Source organism: Trachinotus anak, unplaced genomic scaffold (genome assembly GCF_046630095.1).
Source record: "Trachinotus anak isolate AG129_WGS33_773 ecotype Australia unplaced genomic scaffold, CSIRO_AGI_Tana_v1 ptg000020l, whole genome shotgun sequence".
In the NCBI taxonomy this organism is placed as follows: Eukaryota; Metazoa; Chordata; class Actinopteri; order Carangiformes; family Carangidae; genus Trachinotus; species Trachinotus anak.
In genome coordinates this window covers 7,996,755-8,015,163 of record NW_027273871.1, presented here as the reverse complement: position 1 = coordinate 8,015,163, position 18,409 = coordinate 7,996,755, and the positions used below count along the sequence as shown (strand labels likewise).

Sequence of the window (18,409 nt, the reverse complement as noted above, 5' to 3'; positions counted from 1 at the left end):
CAGATCATTATGGACTGGGTCAGAGCATCTCTGAGACAGCAAGACACGTGGGTGGCGCTCGGTCAGAGGTGGTGAGGACCTACTAACTGGTCTCAGGATGGACAAACCATGAACTGGGGACCAGTTGTTTGTGGGCAAGGCTCACTGATGCACAAGGCCAGTGAAGGCTATCCTGTCAGGTCTGAACCGACAGAAGGGCTAATGTGGCACAAGTTGCAGAAGATGTTAACTCTACTGCTGAAAGCTCCTACAATGAGCAAGAGAGTGTCAGAAGTGGACCTTGAAGCAATGGAAGACGGTCTCCAGCTCCGATGAGTCCCGTTTCCCGGATGGCTAGATACCTGTGTGGCGTTTAACTGGGGAAGTGATAGCACCAGGATACACTGTGGGAAGAACACAAGCTGGTGGAGGAGTGGGGTGCTCAGGGCATCAGTGTGGATGTCAGGATGACGTGTGCCGCCTGTCTAAACATTGCTGTTGACCAAGAACACCTGTAAATGGTAAAGCTATTCTCTGATGGCAGAAGCGTCTTTCAGCAAGATAATGCTCCCTCCCACATGGTACACGTTGTTCAGGAAAGCTTTGAGTAACCTGATAAAAAGTACAAGGTGTCGCCCTGGCTTCCAGATTCCCCAGAATCAGTTCTCCAACTGTGGGATTTGCTGGAATAACAGGTCCAACCTGCTGTAGTACAAAGTTCCGTCTTGTGACTCATAGACCTTAAAGGATCTGATGCTAGTAACTTGGTGCCTGATACCACAGGAACCTGCAGAGGTCTTGTAGAATCCATGACTGAATGTTTATGTTAGGGAGTATTTCTAATGTGATGTGGGCTTTTATTTCAGATTCTATTATATTTTCAGAAAAGGAACCAGAACTATTTCTAAAAGCAGGTATGGAGTTCACTTCAATTATGATGACTCAGATTAGTCGTTATGTATTGGAAAAATAGTACAAGAACTTTTATGTAGTTCCAAGTACATATTAATGCAAATTAGAAAATAGTCAGAAAAGACATTAGATTACATCTTCCTGTTATACAGAAGAGGATTAGAAAAAAAAACTTTGAACTGACTTTTATCTCAGAATTCTGAATTTAAAGTCAGAATTCTGGCTTTTTTTCCTCAGAAAATGGCGTATATGGTGTGATGGTGTTTTGCTAGAGCAGTACACGGTTTAACTGTTTGGTTTTTTACCACTGACAAGCTTTTATTATCCTGGGTGTGAACTTGGTCACAGCCAGTATCTCATTTCTAAAGTAAATGGATGGATATTATCGTGATATCTGTAGAAAATTTGAAACATGTGTTTTGTCTCTTTTTTAGCAAATGAATTAGACTGAAATCCAAGTATAGGGAGATGAAGAGGGTCTGTAACCATAAAATTAACATGTCTAAGTCTTACAATGACTTTCACCTTCACTTATTAAATAGATGTAGAAGTTTGTCCTAACACCAAGGTCTCTCACTGAGCTGAAGCTTTAGTTTTGTCCCTCACTGTAGGTCACTTTGGATAAAAGCATTAGATATTTCAGTACCACTGCCGGAGCATTTTATAAACGTGTTCATCAGTTATTTTGCTTTATTGTAGTTTAACAGCCAGACACAAACAAATCAAATCAACCATCATGATTCTGATTATTGATGATTTTATTTTCACTCAATTCCAACGTCAGCATTTCTGAACCACAACAAGCAGCTGAAATGTATTCTTCTTTGTTGACTTCAATGTGCTTTTATATGCAATGAATAACAAATGTTTCTTTATTTGTAGGGGACAGTGCACATAAATCAACACTGATATTTTGAGTGAATTCCTGCCAATGTGACACTTTTTGTGCTTCAGGAGTTAAAGAAAAAAAGATTAAACAGATGAAAAATATACAGTAAATATTTAAAAACAGAAAACAAGTGGAGAAAATGTGTCTAACCTGAAATGTTTACAAAACCAATACATTCAATTACACAGTTTTCTAATTTTTTGACATTGTGGAGAATCACGTTTTAAAGCTCTTTTATTCATGCAAAAAGACCTGAGTTTTCTCTGCAGACTACAAGACTAAATAACACATGGAAACACACTCAGATATATAGTAGTATAGATATATATCACAATAGCCCCTTTATCTGTGTGTCACAATGTCCTCAGAGTGATGTTTCCCCCCACCTCTTCTCATTAGGAGAATGAGTACATACAGTAACTAATGAAGCATATGGCTGTGGCACAGCAAATAATGGGTATAAAGCAGTAAGCATAAAGTTTATCAGGAATAGATTAGATCAACACAAAAGGTTTCCACCACCAGGAATAAGTGTCAAGTTATTTTCATTTATATAGCACTTTAAAATCAAATGGCTGTAATTGTATTAATCTTTCTTCCTTTTAATTCTGCGTTTGCTGAGAGGGGTATTTTTTCAAGGAGCATTTCCTCAAAGTCACCCTCGAGTCTGACACCAAACGGCTTCGCCAGGAGTTTAGAATCCACAACCAATGTCTCCACCTGGCCGTTAAACTCTGCCTCCAGGTGAGTCTCCGTCTTGGTGGCGCTTATGATTCCTATAATCTTGATCTTCATATTCTGGATTGCAGCACTTTGGACCTGCACAAAGACAGATTCACATTCACAGTCAATTTTCAGGATACACTGGGACCACTTGGTTTGGCCGGCCAGGCTGTCTGAAAGAAGAACACCATCACCATCCATCAAATGACTAGTGGACAATCTCGTTGTGGTCTAACCCTCCTGTAGCTGTTTGTTCATGCGCCATCGTCTAATTTGTCTGTGAAAATGAACCAAAAAAATGTTTTCACTGAGGACGGACCCAACTGTTGTAGTCGGACCGGCCATCAGCAGCAATGGGAGAAATCCTGCTGCATCTGTCAGACGTCCCTCATTCTACCAACAGACTGACAAACATACAAAGCTGAGTTCTGACCTGGGGTGTTTGAACAACACAAAGTGTTTCAAACGGACATCGGCATCAGTAGAAGTGTGTAGAGAGTGGATCGATACAGATACCTTGACAATTCTGGTGTAATCGGTTGAGTTCAGCGATACTGTTTCAAAGTATTTACTGGTCTTCACGTTGGTCACCCTGACAGAATCTCCGTCTGATATCCCTCTGAGCTGGTGGATGTCTTCGCCCCACAGGCAGATCCTGATGAAATCTGTGTCGTCCTTAAGTTTGAATTCTTGCTTCTGTTTCTTCTTTCGTCGCTTGTCTTTCATTTTGACGTATTCGACAGGACCAATCTGAGCAAAACAACACCACAAGATTAAAGTTATAATCTGTAACTTTTCAACATTAAATGTCTAAAAACAACCAGACCTCTGTTCGACATGTTGAATTGTGTTTTTACATTATCACAAATGTTTCCATCAATTCTCAAACAGAGAAATCTGTGACTTTAATCATGGTAACGCTCCGTTTCATTGGTCGCCTGTCAATGATGTCATATCATCTCTGCTCATGTGTCAGTGTTGTGTTTGTCTGACAGAAGCTCAGACTGACTTTTATCAAGATTTACTTTTTACACCTTGGTGGTTTTCAGCTCTGTATCTGAACCAGATGAAGGATTTTAGTCATCGGACGTCTGGATCTGAAGTTATCAGAAAAACAAGCTGAGGAAATGTTAGACAGCTCAGCTCCAGCCAATCAGAGACGTCCTGTGTCACTGAGGAGCGCCGACCAGTTGCTGACTTTAAACGTGAAACTGTTTTATTCAGTGTTTCTTCCAGTTGTAGATTAGCTGTCAAGTACTGGATGCTTTTCACATTTCATGTTACATTACCACAGGTGTGATTCCACCTGTACTTCTTGTAAAAATGTTATTTTGATGGTGGAACAGGTGAGGTTTGTGTTGAGAGACGGATGTCAATCAAACAGTGCTGGCTGCTCTGGAGGGTTGGGTCAAGTGTGTGGGTGCAGGTAAAGAAAGTCTGTTTATGTTGAGTCTTCTCTCAACTAATCACCAGTTACTGAGAGACCTGATGGCCCTTCACACTGAAACCATTTCCTCTTAGCAGGTCCATGCACATAATTAATGCATGGAAAAGTTTTCTGCACCACAGGTGTTGCTAATTAGAGGTTATTGGTAAGATTGGTGCAACTACTGTATATAAGTAGGGATAACAGCCGTGGACCTTAACATTTCAATTAAGCTGTTGATCGAGCCAGGTGGGACAAGCAAAGTAGTTGAACCTGGGTAGACGTGTAGATATAAGACCATGTCAAGCATAGTTCAAAGGTGCATTAGCTCGGGGTTAGAGAATGGCATCAGCCGTCAGAGCACTCAGCCCTGCCCATCACTCTCTGCTCGGCCTAATGATTGTTTTTTAACATCAACACTGAGTCTCCATAGAAACGCTCACCCAACCTTTGGCACCATATTGTTTAACAATATAAATATGATGAACTCACCTCTGTTATGATTCCTTCAACGCTCACTACTGTCTTGTCAGCAAACGTTTTGGCCTTTGTGATGGAGCAAACTGGACTCTGGCGATAAATGAGCATCTGAGCTTCGACCTCCAGCTCCTCTGGAACATCAACACGACCTGTCTTTGACACTGTGCTCTGTTTAGTTACTTTCATGCTGTTCTCATCCATGATTATATCTCTGAACATGTAGAACTTTTCAACAAATAAGCTTTGATAGCGTTCTTTTCCATACACCATCACTTTAATGCTGCTTGTCTCATCTGCCAGCGCCAGCCAAAAGAAGAACTTTTTCACCTTCTCTTTGGTTTGATATGTGCGCAGAGCAGATTTCTGCACAACTTTCCCAACTACGGCTTTTTGGCCGAGGTCACCACTGATCCTTAGCTCATGGATGGTTTTTCTCTGGACACAGACAGAGAGCAAAAAAAAAAGATCTCAATCACAGCAACATTAATTCAAACATAAACGTCTGAGTGAGTCAACACAAAGTCAAACAAATGTGAGCAATAAATGAAGACCTGAATAAATCCACTCACCCAAGGCGGAATTTTTGTCACCTGGAAAATAAACAGTTCATTAATGATCAGTTACTCACAATGGAAGAGCTAATAAAATGTGCAAATGTGACCTTTATATGTTAAAACATTTATCTGCAGTGAATTTCATAAAGGTCAAGTTAATTATTATTGTTTTCTAAATGTATATTGTATCATTTTCTGCGGCAGGGGTTCCTGTAGGACCTGTCGGGAATAGTTTGATAAATGTGGGCATAGATTTATATCATGTTAACCATGTTTACCCTGGCTGTCCCTGGCTGTGATGTATTTTATCTTACATGCAGTATGTATGTAAGGCTGTGCCGTGTGTAGTCCTCATTATCAACCTACAGGTGACCTACCTGATCAGCTTTGCAGCTCTTCTGTTGATCTTTAAAGGAAGAAACAAACATCAGTGAGTTTCTTCACTCTTGTCTTCACTTCGTTCAGAGAAGACTTTACAAAATGACCTCATTCGTCTTTTTACTTTTATTAGTTGCTGTGCTTTATTTAGGCTGTTGTGATAAGTTGTATTTTTTTCTAAGACAGATATTTTGCTAAGCTATTTTAACCATGAAGTCTCTTAACCTACCAGCTGCAGCCTTTTGCTCCTCGTCCGAAGACTCTGAATCACTTATGACATTGTTTTTTTGAAACCCTGAAAATGAAATGTAAAGAATTACACACTTCCATGCTCACATGCTCAGCTCCACATTGCTCTTTTTCCAGACAGACTAACTTTTCCTGTTCCAGTCTAGATCCCTGTATACGAGCTGCGTTCCTCTGGTGCAGTGAATAACTCAGGTCCATGTGACGGTTTGTTAACCATGGACCCAGGTGGATCCCTGTGACCGTGGTTACCTACCAGCTACAGGCTCTTTCTTCTCGTCCTCTGACTCCGACTCACTGACACGTTTCCTCTTCTTCCCTGAAAATGACATTTTAAAAAGTTGAACACACATTGTTGAATCAACAGGAGCTGATTTCCTCTTTGACGACTCAACATCGTCACTGTTGTGCTCTGATTTTTGGTCGTTGGCTCAGTCTGTGGGATTCTTCTCTCATTGAGCATTTTTCACAAGTGACCAGGCAGCTTTTGACTGTACAGAGATGTGACAGCTGAGTCCTCAAATTGCTGAACTGTTATTTGTGCAGAACCTGGACAAATAAAACTACAGCTATTTCCATGATAGGTACCACTAGGGACCAGGAGAGAAAACAGTAGGTTCTTTTGTACTTTAATTTAAGCTTTATGTGCACCTTCTACACTGGATACATCAGTTTAAGTGTATTTTCCCATGTGCAGAGTTAGTCCACTCACGGTATATTTACAGTATAATAACCATTCTTCAGGCAGGTCACAGAATTCCTCTCCTGAAATTCCTCCACTCCACGAAACGGCTCTTTAACTGTGACAGCTAGAGCTGCCCTTAAGGCCCTTTGCTGGAGCTCTCAGCTGCCTCTGATACTGTGAACCAACACATCCTTTCTAGGTTTTAATTCTACCTCACTGAGTGACTCCAGTGTGTTACATATTTATTAAACATGAACAGCAGAAGTTTGCAAGAAAATAAAAATATGTTATATGTTATAATTTACTGATCACAACTTAAGTGACAAAACTTGAGGCATACAAATTTTATACTACATATAAAGTGATCAAATAACACAAAAGATGAAAATGGAAAATATCCTTCAATATAGTTTTTAAGTCAAATGTTTGATTGAAGATTATTTTTCTGTTTTTCTGTAAACTCACCCTTACTCTCTGTTTCCTGTTTCTTCCTCAGTTTGTCCACAAAGGGGCGCAGCAGGTCCTGGACTGCAGAGTCCCTCCTTGGAATCGCTTCCATGGCATCATGGATTGCAGAGATGGAATCATGTAATCCATAGTGCTCAATGATTATTTTGGGCATCTTTTCTCTGGACTTGTTTCTCAGACTTTCGGGTATTTTTTCCAAATTTTCCAGCATCTCTTTATACTGTGATATAGTCAGCCTTTTGAGGATGGAGGTCAGGGATTTTTTCCATTCTTTCTCTGAAATCTCCTCTGACATGTCTGACACACAGAGATAAGAAGACAGAACAGTTCCTGCTTGAATCTTATTGTCTTTTATTATTTCAGACACAAAACGCTGCATTTCAGCACTAACACAACAGAAAGATCCTGTCTGAATACACAATCTGTTGTACTCACTATATACTATACACATTGTCAGGGTACTGGTGACATATATGTACTTTATTTGAACATTTCCATTTTACTCACTTTATACTTCTACTCTGCCACATTTCAGAGGGAAATATTGTACTTTTTACTGCACTACATTGATCGGACAGATGGAGCTACCTTGCAGATTATTTACACTGGACCTGGACTAAACTACCTAAGTGTATATGACGTAGTACAACAGAGAAATGACTCAGGATCAATGATCTGATCAGATATCAGTCACAGGAGACAGTTTAACGCACAATGAAGTACTTTACTGTGTACACACACCAACGTACCTGATCTCAATGTCTCTACTTTTCAGTGGGAAATGCATTTGGACCAGTTTGTCCAAATGTAATTATATTAATACTGACATATCAACACAGCTTTGTCTGAAGTTTATATTTAATCTTCTGCACAAACAAATTCAGGTACAGAGTTAAAACAGTGAGTCCAGTAAGTTTCCATTAACGCAGCAACACTAACAGGCTCAACACCTTCTCTTTCTTTCCTCCGTAATTCATGAGATTAAATATCTAATCTCACAGTAGATTCATTTGTCAGAGGAAAGTGGCAACAAAGTTTTAATCAATACTCACTTCTTCCTTTTCGTTGAGTTTGAAGTCAGAGGCTCAGTGTTTGTGTTGTTGGTGCAGGGCATGGATGGTAGATACCAACTCTAATAATGTTGCACCAGCCTGTGTTCTGCCCAAGTATCTAGAATAAACGATAAAATGTTAATATGAAGACAGAGTTTTCACTGGCAAATATTTTAGTTTGTACAAATTTGACTGTAAACCCTCAAAGCATCTGTCTTAAACACTACCCCCCTCCCAGTGAACAATGGTTTAGCCCAACATTTCCCGCTCAAAGGTAAGGGTGAGCGGGTACTTTCAGTTTCAGTCTGGTGAACAAAGTAATATCTCATGTGTTCAGTATTATGCTGTGCTGAGTTAGTTCAGTGAAGGAGGGCTGCTCACACTTTGAGTAAAAGCACTGAAATATTGTGGTTTTTAATTAGAAATTGAAAATGTGACTCAGTGATAGCACAGAAATATTAGCAATATTAACAAACAGTATCAGACTATAAGTACAAGTATTCGTGTCGAGACGTGATTCGTTCATCAAAATCATGTGACCATTCAAAGGTCTGCTGGGAGGGTTCAAAGAGCGCGAAACATGGCCCTTCCTGGGTTGTTGGGTTGGAGTGGAGCCTGAATTAAGCACCACTTTCCCCCCAAGCGATCCTACACAACACTTACATTTCTCATCATTAAATGACCAAGTTCAAGTGTGTGTCTGTGCACACGAGTTTTACCTGTTCACAAACAAGAAATCTGCAATTTACAATGTTCTTTACTGTTTGTGCAACGGAACATTTATTTACTCATTCATTCATTCATTCATTCCTTTTTTGTTTCAAGCAGATTGATGTGCTTGTAATTGTGAACCATTTTGCATCACATCGCTTTTCCTAACATTGAGCAGCAGAGTTCCCCATCGGGCTCTGGTTTGAAAAGCTGTGAGTGGAGGTTTAAGCTGATGTTGGATCAGGAACTGCTGCTTTGTGTTTTTTTTGTACATCAGAAATTAATATCACATAAATCATGTCTCCATTTAAAACAAATAATAATATCAGATGTCATAAGGATCAATATTCAGTTAGTTTTTATGCCAAAATCTGGCTAATGGTATAAAATCAAAAACCAGTTTGACTTCCTGTTCCCAAACGCTCCTGACAGTTCTCACTGAGGAGACTTCTCACCAGAAACCACAAAGCAGCAGTTCCTGGTCCAACACCAGCTTCAACCTCCACTCACAGCTTTTCAAACCAGAGCTTGATCTTCATGCAAACAAAGACACATTTTCAGAATTCTCATTTAAAGTTAAGACTACAATCTTTTTGTTTTTACATACACACTTTATTGCAAAGGATTATCCACCAAAGTCGTTTTGTCACATAAACATTTTCAGTTTGAACCACAGTCGCTTTAATAACAAAGTTCACACTTTAACATTTCACTGACTGCAGCTCAGTGGACGCAACACTGGAGCATATTTGTTTCTGACCAGTTAACTTTAGCAGGTGCGACCATATTTCTTATGTTCCAAAAATAAAGATTAGAACCAGGAAATATGTAAACTAATAAAAGTCTCTACACCAGCTCACAGAATATGTGTTGGCTGCTTCATCTGATGGTGAATTCACTTCTCATTTGTTCCTCATTCATTTAAATCCAGGAAATAAACCTGACATGCAGGAGCTCTGAAGCCAGAGCGGTCAAAGGAATGATGTAACATCTCATACAACAACAACAACAACAACAACAACAACAACAACAACACAACAGACAACAAAAACAGGGAAATAAATAACTCAGGTGATGCCTGACCGCCTATTCTCACAACCACATCTCCCAAACACTGACATTTAAATTGTAATGTGAACTGTGTGGACAGAAGATGACCTCCAGCTGCTGATGTCAGGTGGTCAAAGGTCAGAGGTCGGGCTCAGGTCCTCACTGCAGCTCTTTATGTCACCATGTACTCCTGGCGCTTGTTGAGTCGGACCTGGCAGAGTGAGATGGCGCCCACTGCCACGTAGATGGCGGCGGCGATGAAGCAGTTGATGCCGACCTGGTTGTACAGACTGTAGATGTTCTGAGGAGGATTTTTACTGCAGGAGAAGAAGAGACGGGTTCAGATCTCAACATGTGCAGGTCTTTACCCACAAACTGGGATCATTTTAAACCAAAACTGGATCAGCCGTGTGGTTCTGACTGATTCGGTGCTTGTTGTGTGATTTCATTGTATCATCAGAGTTTTCTGTTTTGTGCCTTAACTGCCGTGTTTCGATTCAGCCGCAGCCTTCGAGGGCTGCATTTGAAGACCGACTGCTTCATTATCAAAATAGCAGCTGATAGCTCTGGTTCAGTTTTCAGTGTTTCCAGTATTTAACCTTCCCTTGTTGATTATTAACTGTAACTCTGAGCTGGCGTCTGAGTGTAAATCCTGTTCGTTTGCTGTAACTCACTCGTTACGAATGTCCTCCTCAGTGAACGGGACGTCCTCGATCAGCACGGCCGACTTCGCGCTGAAGAAGATCCCGAGCATCGCCTGAAATACAACAACTCCAGGTCAGGACACAGCGGGTCAACATGAGGCTCCAGGACACAGCAGAGGCCACAGGAAGTGTAGGTGGGGACAGAACTATCATTGGGTATCGCAGCTCTGTAGTTTTTCCAATTATAACCAAAACGTGGCTGTGGTAGAGCTGACTATTCAGTTAATCAATTAACGTAAATGTTCTTATAGCTGTTTACATGTGTTATAAACCTGTCATCAAATATCTGTATCCTGCTTATAAAGTAGGGGGACTTACATCACAAAGAAATGAGGTATGTAACTTTATTTTAAGTGGCTGCTGTAGGTCCTTTCATAAATTTAACATATTTGGGTTTTGGATTTTAAAGGGTACAGTGACAGATAATATTCTGATTTTAAAGCCTAGATGATGAATAAAAACTGAATCCATGGTCATTATTTGAAGTTGTAGTTGTAGAAGTTGGTTTGAGCGAGTGGTTGCTGCCTCCAACTGACCCTCTAACTGACCTTACATTGTGGAAGTGGAAAAACTGACTTCCTGCTCTGAAAAGTCACATGAGGGCAAAAATAATGAGTCACATGACTCATCTGAGGCAGTTTCCTGCTTCTGAGTTCCTCAATCAAAACACTTCAATCAAATCTGTTTCCACACGGTGGAAAACTGTTTTTATCCAGTCAGAGACTGAATAACATGAGATGTTTGATTTTGTACATTTTAATATCAGTGTCATCAGCTGATAATTCAGGTTTAACTGGTGCTAATATCAGAAAAGAGTCAGTGACACTTGATCATTCTTGTGAGTAATGTTAAAGTCTTCTGGACAGAGATATAATCATTCACTTGACTGGAAAACCTGATCAGAGCCATGTCCATAATTACACTGGCACAGTTTACTACCAGCTCACTGATGACATGACATTGATTAGGGGCACAACTAACATTAATTTTCATTATTGATTAATTTGTTGATTATTCTCTCCATTAATCCGGTGTCTGTGACAATTCTCCACTGCCCAAAGAGATGTATAGAAAGCGCTGATTGTGTTGGACCATCAGTCTAAACCCAAACATATTAACTATACTATGATATGTGACAAATAAAAGCACCAGAATTCTCACACTAATCGATTATTTGACCGATCGTTGCAGCTCTAACTCTGGTTACCAGTGCAGTAATAGTTTCTAGCCGACCGGCCTGCTCGGGCTCCGTCTATTAACCGGAGACGAACGTGTGACCGGGGGCTTCGCCACAGCTGCTGGTGCTTCATCGCTCTGTGGGTCTCATGAGCTTCAACCGAACCCGACAAAACGGTTTTTCTTCCAAGAACTGACCTGAACATTTCGCTTTCTACACAGCTTAATTCCAGGAAATAGTCGGTTCCAGAGAACCATATTTCTTACCAACATGATGACCCCCCAAATGCTGATCACTATTCCGCAAGCGGCCATCTTCGGCCCGCAGAACAGAAGCGACGGCATGTCGGTGTTCGGTCCGATCGATCGGTCCGAGGCTGATTTTACCTTTAATTCACTAAACTAACAAACGTCTTTGATCGAAGGACGACAGCCCGACCGAGCCTCCCTGTCAGCTGATCCTCATCCCTCGGTTTTACTCGGAGGAGTTCGATACCCTTCGTGACCCGGAGCGAAGCGACCAATGAAAATGTCTTATATGACACGCCCCGCCTTTTCCGTTGAGACTGACCAATGGTGTTCGACTTCCAAACTCGCGCAACATTCCCTTCATCCCGTCTACCTTTGTTGTACGATATTTATATTTTTCTCTGAACATGTGATTTATAAAAGATTTAAAATACAATCGCCTCGCTACATCGTATGCAAATCTACAAAAGCTTCGTTTTTTAAAAATCTCGCAAAACTCAATGGAAGCCCGCTAACGATAGCAAGCTAGCTAACGTTACAGAAGCTAACTTTAGCTAGCAGCTAGCGGTGTAGGTTCGTGTTATTGTTTTGATTGAAGAAGAAATTTACAGAAAAAAAGCTTCAGCTCCTTCACCGAGATGACGTCAGCCTCTGCTAAGGTAAGTTTTCACCTGTGTGTGGACCCTCCTGTAAACCACAGTGTGATCGGTGTGTGCATCAAAGCGAACAGAAACTGTTACACAGCAGGTCCCACAGCTGTACACCAAACTTCACTCACACATCTGTCAATTCTACGCAGTAGCATGTGATTTAAATATATACTTAATTTAAAAAGCGCATTCGTTTTTTGCTCCTACATTGCTCGAATCTGGTGGTGTATTCGGCACACAGCTTACGCACCCAACATATTATGTTTCATAAAGCTCCAAACATCCCTGGTTACTTGCTATAATTTTCAGATGTGATGAACCTTCAAAATGACATCATCAATTTTTTGACACTCGACTAATTGAATAGTCGCTGTACCTCTGCAGTTATTTGTGTATAAAATAGAGCTGCAACTAAGGATAATTTTCATTTTTTCTTAATCTGCCAGTCTCTTTTTGTCCAGCTATTAGTATACGCTGATCCAAGACCAGGGGAAGCAGCAAATTCTCACATTTGAGAAGCTGAGCCCATTAAATGTTAAACATTTACCGAATTGATAAATCAATTCTCCAAATAGTTGCTGATGAATTTTCTGTCCATTGAATAATCAGCTAATTGTTGCAACTCTAGTTAAAAGTGCAGTTTGATGAATCATGTTTTTGGCAAACTTAACCAGAAAACCATCCTGATTCATAAAGTGTATGGAGGAAAGTCAGCACCTGGTGATTAACATCCCACAGTGATGATGTGGATCCATGTGTGTCCAGTCTGTAATGTTGCCTGCAATCAAACACTTGACCCTCTTCACTGCAGGTGGGGGAGATTTTCTCAGCAGCAGGAGCTGCCTTCACCAAACTGGGAGAGCTGACCATGCAGCTGCACCCAGTGTCTGACTCCAGCCCTGCAGGGTGAGACATACACACACACACACACACACACACTGCTTAAAATTAAACTGAAATTAAATATCATGACTTCTGTCTGTTCCAGCACCACATGTACTGTGTGTGCACAACTTTTCCACTCATTATATGAAATAATGAGTCTGTGAAAGCTTCATCAACATGAATGAATCAGCTCAGCACCCGAGCACTGTCTTGCTGTGGTTGTTTGCTCTGCGTGTTCAGTATAAGTTGACTGTGTCTTCTTCCTCAGAGCCAAATGGACGGAGACGGAGATCGAGATGCTTCGATTGGCGGTGCGCAGATTTGGAGACGACCTGAACAACATCAGCACTGTGATCAAAGAGCGAACTGTGTAAGTCAACCTTTGTTATTAATGAAGTAATTAAGCTGTTTGTAACAGATTCTCTGTTTTTAAAGGGATTAAGGTGAAAATGGTTGGTTTGCCTTTAATACTGTTTGGTAAATCTCATGTGGTTTTTACCCCTCAACATGTCCATCATGCACAATAAACAGATTAATTGACTGACTAATAATAATAATAATAATAATAATAATAATGATGATGATGATGATAATAATATTTTAATTGTACATGAATAAATCCAGATGAGTCAGTGGGGCTGTCTTCTTCTTCTTCTGCAGAGCTCAGATAAAGAGCACAGTGAAGAGGAAGTTGTACGAGGACAGCAGAGTCCCCATTTCCTCTGAATCCCCGAAAAAGACCGTCAAGAAATCTGCAGTCACCATGACGCCAGCACCCGCTCCCGCCAATCCCACCATGATCACTGTACCGACCGCACAGGTTGTCGTGGCGACAGGTATGCAGAGCAGCCCCTCCCTGGCCCCGCCCATCAAGAAGCAGAAGACGGCAGGTAAGAAACAATAGGAATCAGATGTTGACATACTGCTCCTCCACCCTCCCAACTTTCTTCTTCTCCTCTTCCTCCTCTTTCTCTTCCTCTCCCCTCTTCTCCACTGTTTGCCCCCTCTCCTCCTCCTCCTCCTCATCTTCATCCTCCTCTCCCTCCCCCGGCAGACGTGACCCTCAGCGCCCTGAATGACTCGGATGTGAACAGTGACCTGGTCGACATCGAAGGACTCGGTGACGGCTCCTCCAGCAAGAAGCTCAATTTTGACCAAGGTCAGTGTCACAGAGGTTTAACAGCTGCAGCTTGTTACCTGGTTACAGCTTGTTACCTGTGCATCACTGTTTCTGAGGATCAGCCACCAAACACAATGAATGTGAGGGGGAGAGTTATCTCTTCACCTGGTTGAAGCAGGTGTTTCCATCCACCTGTGTTTATGCAGCTTTCTGTCCAATCAGATTCGGTCTGTTAAAGTGGACACACTGCAGCTGACCCCTACGGTGACACCTAAGGGGGTGTGGTCAGAGCAGCCTTAATGAGTTCACTTTTACCTGTGGTTTCCTCAGAGAGCCTTAACCTGGATTCCAGCCTCATCATGAACTCCAGTGACCTCCCCCTCCTCTCCCGCTGACCTTTGACCTCCCAGAGAAAAGCTGCAGGAGTCATCACATCGACCGGCCGTCTGTCTCACACACGTCCCTCCTGTTACACTTCACCTGACGTTCATCTGTCAATATTTATGACGTTTTCATTTTAAAGCCCAAGGTAAAAAATATGTTGAGTTTTTCTGGATCCAAACAAGTTTATTTATTCTATTTTTTTAAAGAGAGCAGATAAACTGCTTCATCCTCTTGTAGAAATATTGACTGATGAACTTCAGATCAGTTTTTTGTCTTTTTAGAAAAACGGATCAGTGAGTTTCAGTTTTCAGGACAGTTTCTGAAAAGTTTTAGAAATTAGACAAAAAAAGTCAAGGAAACAGGTTATTTTTTGATTTTATTTTTTTTACATCATGAAGAATGAAGTCAGCTTAACATCATCACCATCGTCATCATCATCAACTGAACACGGTGTAAAACTTGTCGAGATGCTCTAATGTGGAGAAATGATGGTGTCAGGGGAAAACAGATGAAAAATCATTCACTCAGATTAGTTTTTTTTTTTCACTCCCTCAAAATAATGAATAAGCATCGATCTGCAGCCTCGTGCCTCTTCTGTTAACATCATTACATACGAGTCACAGCGTCAACATTTCTTCAAAAGAAAACTCACTGATGTTAGAAGAACAAATGTGTTGTTCTGAAGGTTTTTACAAAAACCTCAAAGATTCTTCAAACCTTCAGGATATAAAAATATTCACTCAGTTGCACCATAAAAAAGCCTTTTTAAAATAGTTTATAACTGATAATAACATTTAAAGGTTTGGATCACTCTGTGCAAACTGAGAAAGAAGATCTGTCTTTCTGTCAGATGCAACTTGAGAAACAAGTTAAAAAACATTTTTTATTGTGCAGGAAACAAAATATTTTTCATCCAGATGATTAGAAAAGTCTCTGAGGGTTTTGAAAATACTGTCAGGACAACAGTAAATGCTCTTGAACCATGTCTGGGTCTAAAACAGCTCTGATGTATATCTACATATCTCAGCCTGAAGTCAAACTGCAGTAGAGGTAGAAGCTCCTCCAGCACGTTGTGGTTTGCGTTTCCACAGTGGGGCCGAAGCTTCGGGAGGCTAACGTATCGAAAGTGCGATGGTCGCATGGATGAAAAAACCTGAACTGAGTTGTTAGTTCATCGGTTGTAAAATCTCTGGTGCTGCTTCATCCCGATTGTTGTCGGCCTCCAAAACGTGTGTGTAGTTGCATGTTTTTAAACAAGCCGAGTGCTGTGGACACTGCATACTGCTTATTGAACCAATCAGTGACGTGCATCGCTGCAAGCCCCGCCCCCAACATTCGTGAACCTTCAGAGAGTACTTCTCCTGAGCAGGAACTTTACTGGGGTAAAACCACCTCCCCAGAACTTAACGTAGACCCTGGTTCCTCAGGTGGAACCGCACCGTGATGTAGACAGGGTGAGAACGGTTCATATGTTGAGGACATAAATTGTAGGATTGAAACGATGAAACCGAGGAAACAAGATGAGTTTTACTGAACAAACTAAGAACTAACTTGAGGAGATTGTTTATCAAAAATTCCCCCTGAGCTAGACCAGGACTTTTACTTTGAAAGATGAGTCTGTTGTTCTGCATCCTTCCTCTATCTGTGGCTCACAGCTCTGAGCTCTGATTGGTTCCTACTGAAGACGTTAATCTTTAACTTCTCACAGATGTGTGCTTCCATTAATGAAGAGGCTGTAATTAATAATAATGTAGTGCTAAGAGATCAGGCTCTGGATACACACACAATCACTTCTGGGATGACACAGGATCCGTTGACAAAGAGAGGAAACTGACAGTTGTTAATCATGAAGGTAGATGTGAGTTAGAAAATCTGCTTTTTGACTTTGACCTTTTTTCAATCAGTGGCTGTGAGTGATGTAAAAACATGGTTTTAATTATGTTAAGTAAAGAATTAAAAAGTGTAGTTTTCTTGACTCTTCCTGTTGTTTTTTTTGTTTTTTTGAGTGATGACATACATCATTCGAAACACTTTCTGATCTAATTTGTTGACATATTTTAGTTGCTTGTGTCGTCCGACCAATCGTCCAGAATGACAATAACCAAGAAAACCAGCTCCTGTTACTGTTTCAGAAATAGTTAACAATAACAAATTGTTTCAGCTCTATTTGAAATAATTTTCATGAAGTAAAAATTCTGCTTTATCAGTGTCTCGTCTGCTGTTGGTGCCAAACTGTCCAACAATTGATTGATCATTTAATTTCTCCTTATCAGAATCAGAATCAGAATCAGAATCAGAATCAGTTTTATTGCCAAGTATGTTTTCACATACAAGGAATTTTTTCTGGTGATTGGTGCAATTGATCAGCAACAGTGGGGCTCTCTAGCCTTGTTGATGAGGCTAATAGCAGATGGGAAGAAGCTATTTTTGTGGCGAGAGGTTTTGGTCCTGAAGGACCGCAGCCTCCTGCCAGAGGGGAGTGTCTCAAAGAGTTTGTGTCCAGGGTGGGAGGAGTCAGCTACAATCTTCCCTGCACGCCTCAGAGTCCTTGAGGCGTACAGGTCCTGGAGGGACGGAAGATTGCAGCCAATCACCTTCTCAGCAGAGTGGATGATACGCTGCAGTCTGTTATTGTCCCTCTCCGTGGCAGCAGCGTACCAGATGGTGATGGAGGAGGTGAGGATGGACTCGATGATGGAGGTGTAGAAGTTCACCATCATAGTCCTTGGCAGGTTGAACTTCTTCAATTGCCTCAGGAAATACATCCTCTGCTGAGCTTTTTTGATGAGGGAGCTGATGTTTAGCTCCCATTTGAGATCCTGTGTGATGGTGGTTCCCAAGAAGCGAAAATGCTCCACGGTAGCCACGGGGGAGTCACACAGGGTGATGGGGGTGGGTGGGGCTGGGCTCTTCCTGAAGTCCACTATCATTTCCACTGTCTTCAGAGCGTTTAGCTCTAGGTTGTTCTGCCTGCACCAGGTCACCAGACGCTCAGTCTCCCACCTGTAGGCAGACTCATCGCCATCAGAGATGAGTCCAATGTGAGTGGTGTCGTCTGCAAACTTCAGGAGCTTGACAGACTGATGGCTGGAGGTGCAGGTGTTGGTGTACAGGGAGAAGAGCAGAGGAGAAAGAACGCAGCCTTGCGGGGATCCAGTGCTGATGGTCTGGGAGTCAGACACATGCTTTCCTAGCTTCACGTGCTGCCTCCTGTCAGACAGGAAGTCGGTGATCCACCTGCAGGTGGAGTCAGGCACGCTCAGCTGGGAGAGCTTGTCCTGCAGCAGAGCCGGGATGATGGTGTTGAAGGCAGAGCTGAAGTCCACAAACAGGATCCTGGCATAGGTCCCTGAGGAGTCCAGGTGCTGGAGGATGAAGTGGAGAGCCATGTTGACGGCGTCGTCTACAGACCTGTTGGCTCTGTAGGCGAACTGCAGGGGGTCCAGGAGTGGGTCAGTGATGGATTTGAGGTGGGACAGGACAAGACGCTCAAATGATTTCATGACCACAGAGGTCAGGGCAATGGGTCTATAGTCATTTAGTCCTGTGGGCCTTGGTTTTTTGGGGACAGGGATGATGGTGGAGGATTTGAAGCAGGCTGGCACGTGGCAGGTCTCCAGTGAGGTGTTGAAGATGTCTGTGAACACTGGAGACAGCTGATCAGCACAGTGCTTCAGGGATGATGGAG

General features: G+C 41.8%; 3 protein-coding genes across 4 annotated transcripts; 1 reads left to right on the top strand and 2 right to left on the bottom strand.

The window, feature by feature from the left end:
• Positions 1-1,631: 1,631 nt before the first annotated feature.
• LOC139637668 (uncharacterized) lies at positions 1,632-8,937 on the bottom strand. Its single transcript, XM_071506526.1, has 9 exons — positions 7,793-8,937; positions 6,738-7,037; positions 5,844-5,906; positions 5,571-5,636; positions 5,341-5,369; positions 4,979-4,999; positions 4,422-4,844; positions 3,020-3,253; positions 1,632-2,599 (listed from the first exon to the last, which is right to left on the bottom strand). Exons 2-9 carry the CDS (start codon positions 7,033-7,035, stop codon positions 2,348-2,350), a joined length of 1,386 nt encoding a protein of 461 aa, XP_071362627.1. The 5' UTR covers positions 7,036-7,037; positions 7,793-8,937; the 3' UTR covers positions 1,632-2,347.
• A 156-nt stretch (positions 8,938-9,093) lies between these two features.
• On the bottom strand, positions 9,094-11,919 carry rnasekb (ribonuclease, RNase K b). The gene is made up of 3 exons (XM_071506534.1): positions 11,701-11,919; positions 10,228-10,310; positions 9,094-9,870 (listed from the first exon to the last, which is right to left on the bottom strand). The coding sequence occupies exons 1-3, from the start codon at positions 11,776-11,778 to the stop codon at positions 9,726-9,728; spliced, it is 306 nt and encodes a 101-aa protein (XP_071362635.1). The 5' UTR covers positions 11,779-11,919; the 3' UTR covers positions 9,094-9,725.
• An 81-nt stretch (positions 11,920-12,000) lies between these two features.
• Positions 12,001-16,696, top strand: bacc1 (BPTF associated chromatin complex component 1). 2 transcript variants are annotated; one of them, XR_011694661.1, is made up of 7 exons: positions 12,026-12,341; positions 13,144-13,238; positions 13,486-13,587; positions 13,878-14,107; positions 14,272-14,376; positions 14,668-15,566; positions 15,680-16,696. XR_011694661.1 is itself a non-coding variant. In XM_071506533.1 (6 exons), exons 1-6 carry the CDS (start codon positions 12,321-12,323, stop codon positions 14,730-14,732), a joined length of 618 nt encoding a protein of 205 aa, XP_071362634.1. In that variant the 5' UTR covers positions 12,001-12,320; the 3' UTR covers positions 14,733-16,696. The 2 variants fall into 2 exon arrangements, 1 of the variants encoding a protein (XP_071362634.1); XM_071506533.1 differs by having other exon boundaries at positions 12,001-12,341; positions 14,668-16,696.
• Positions 16,697-18,409: the final 1,713 nt, after the last annotated feature.

What these genes read in the sequence shown, in the direction of transcription:
- rnasekb (XM_071506534.1), bottom strand. Translation starts at nt 11,778, where the DNA reads ATGCCGTCGCTTCTGTTCTGCGGGCCGAAGATGGCCGCTTGCGGAATA. An exon ending in TTTGGGGGGTCATCATGTTG is followed by an intron (nt 10,311 to 11,700) that starts GTAAGAAATATG and finishes GTTGTATTTCAG; the next exon opens with GCGATGCTCGGGATCTTCTT. An exon ending in GAGGAGGACATTCGTAACGA is followed by an intron (nt 9,871 to 10,227) that starts GTGAGTTACAGC and finishes CTTCTCCTGCAG; the next exon opens with TAAAAATCCTCCTCAGAACA.
- LOC139637668 (XM_071506526.1), bottom strand. Translation starts at nt 7,035, where the DNA reads ATGTCAGAGGAGATTTCAGAGAAAGAATGGAAAAAATCCCTGACCTCC. An exon ending in TGACAAAAATTCCGCCTTGG is followed by an intron (nt 4,845 to 4,978) that starts GTGAGTGGATTT and finishes GTCTGTGTCCAG; the next exon opens with AGAAAAACCATCCATGAGCT. An exon ending in ATTACACCAGAATTGTCAAG is followed by an intron (nt 2,600 to 3,019) that starts GTATCTGTATCG and finishes GTCTTTGTGCAG; the next exon opens with GTCCAAAGTGCTGCAATCCA.
- bacc1 (XM_071506533.1), top strand. Translation starts at nt 12,321, where the DNA reads ATGACGTCAGCCTCTGCTAAG. An exon ending in TGACGTCAGCCTCTGCTAAG is followed by an intron (nt 12,342 to 13,143) that starts GTAAGTTTTCAC and finishes TCTTCACTGCAG; the next exon opens with GTGGGGGAGATTTTCTCAGC. An exon ending in TCTGACTCCAGCCCTGCAGG is followed by an intron (nt 13,239 to 13,485) that starts GTGAGACATACA and finishes CTTCTTCCTCAG; the next exon opens with AGCCAAATGGACGGAGACGG.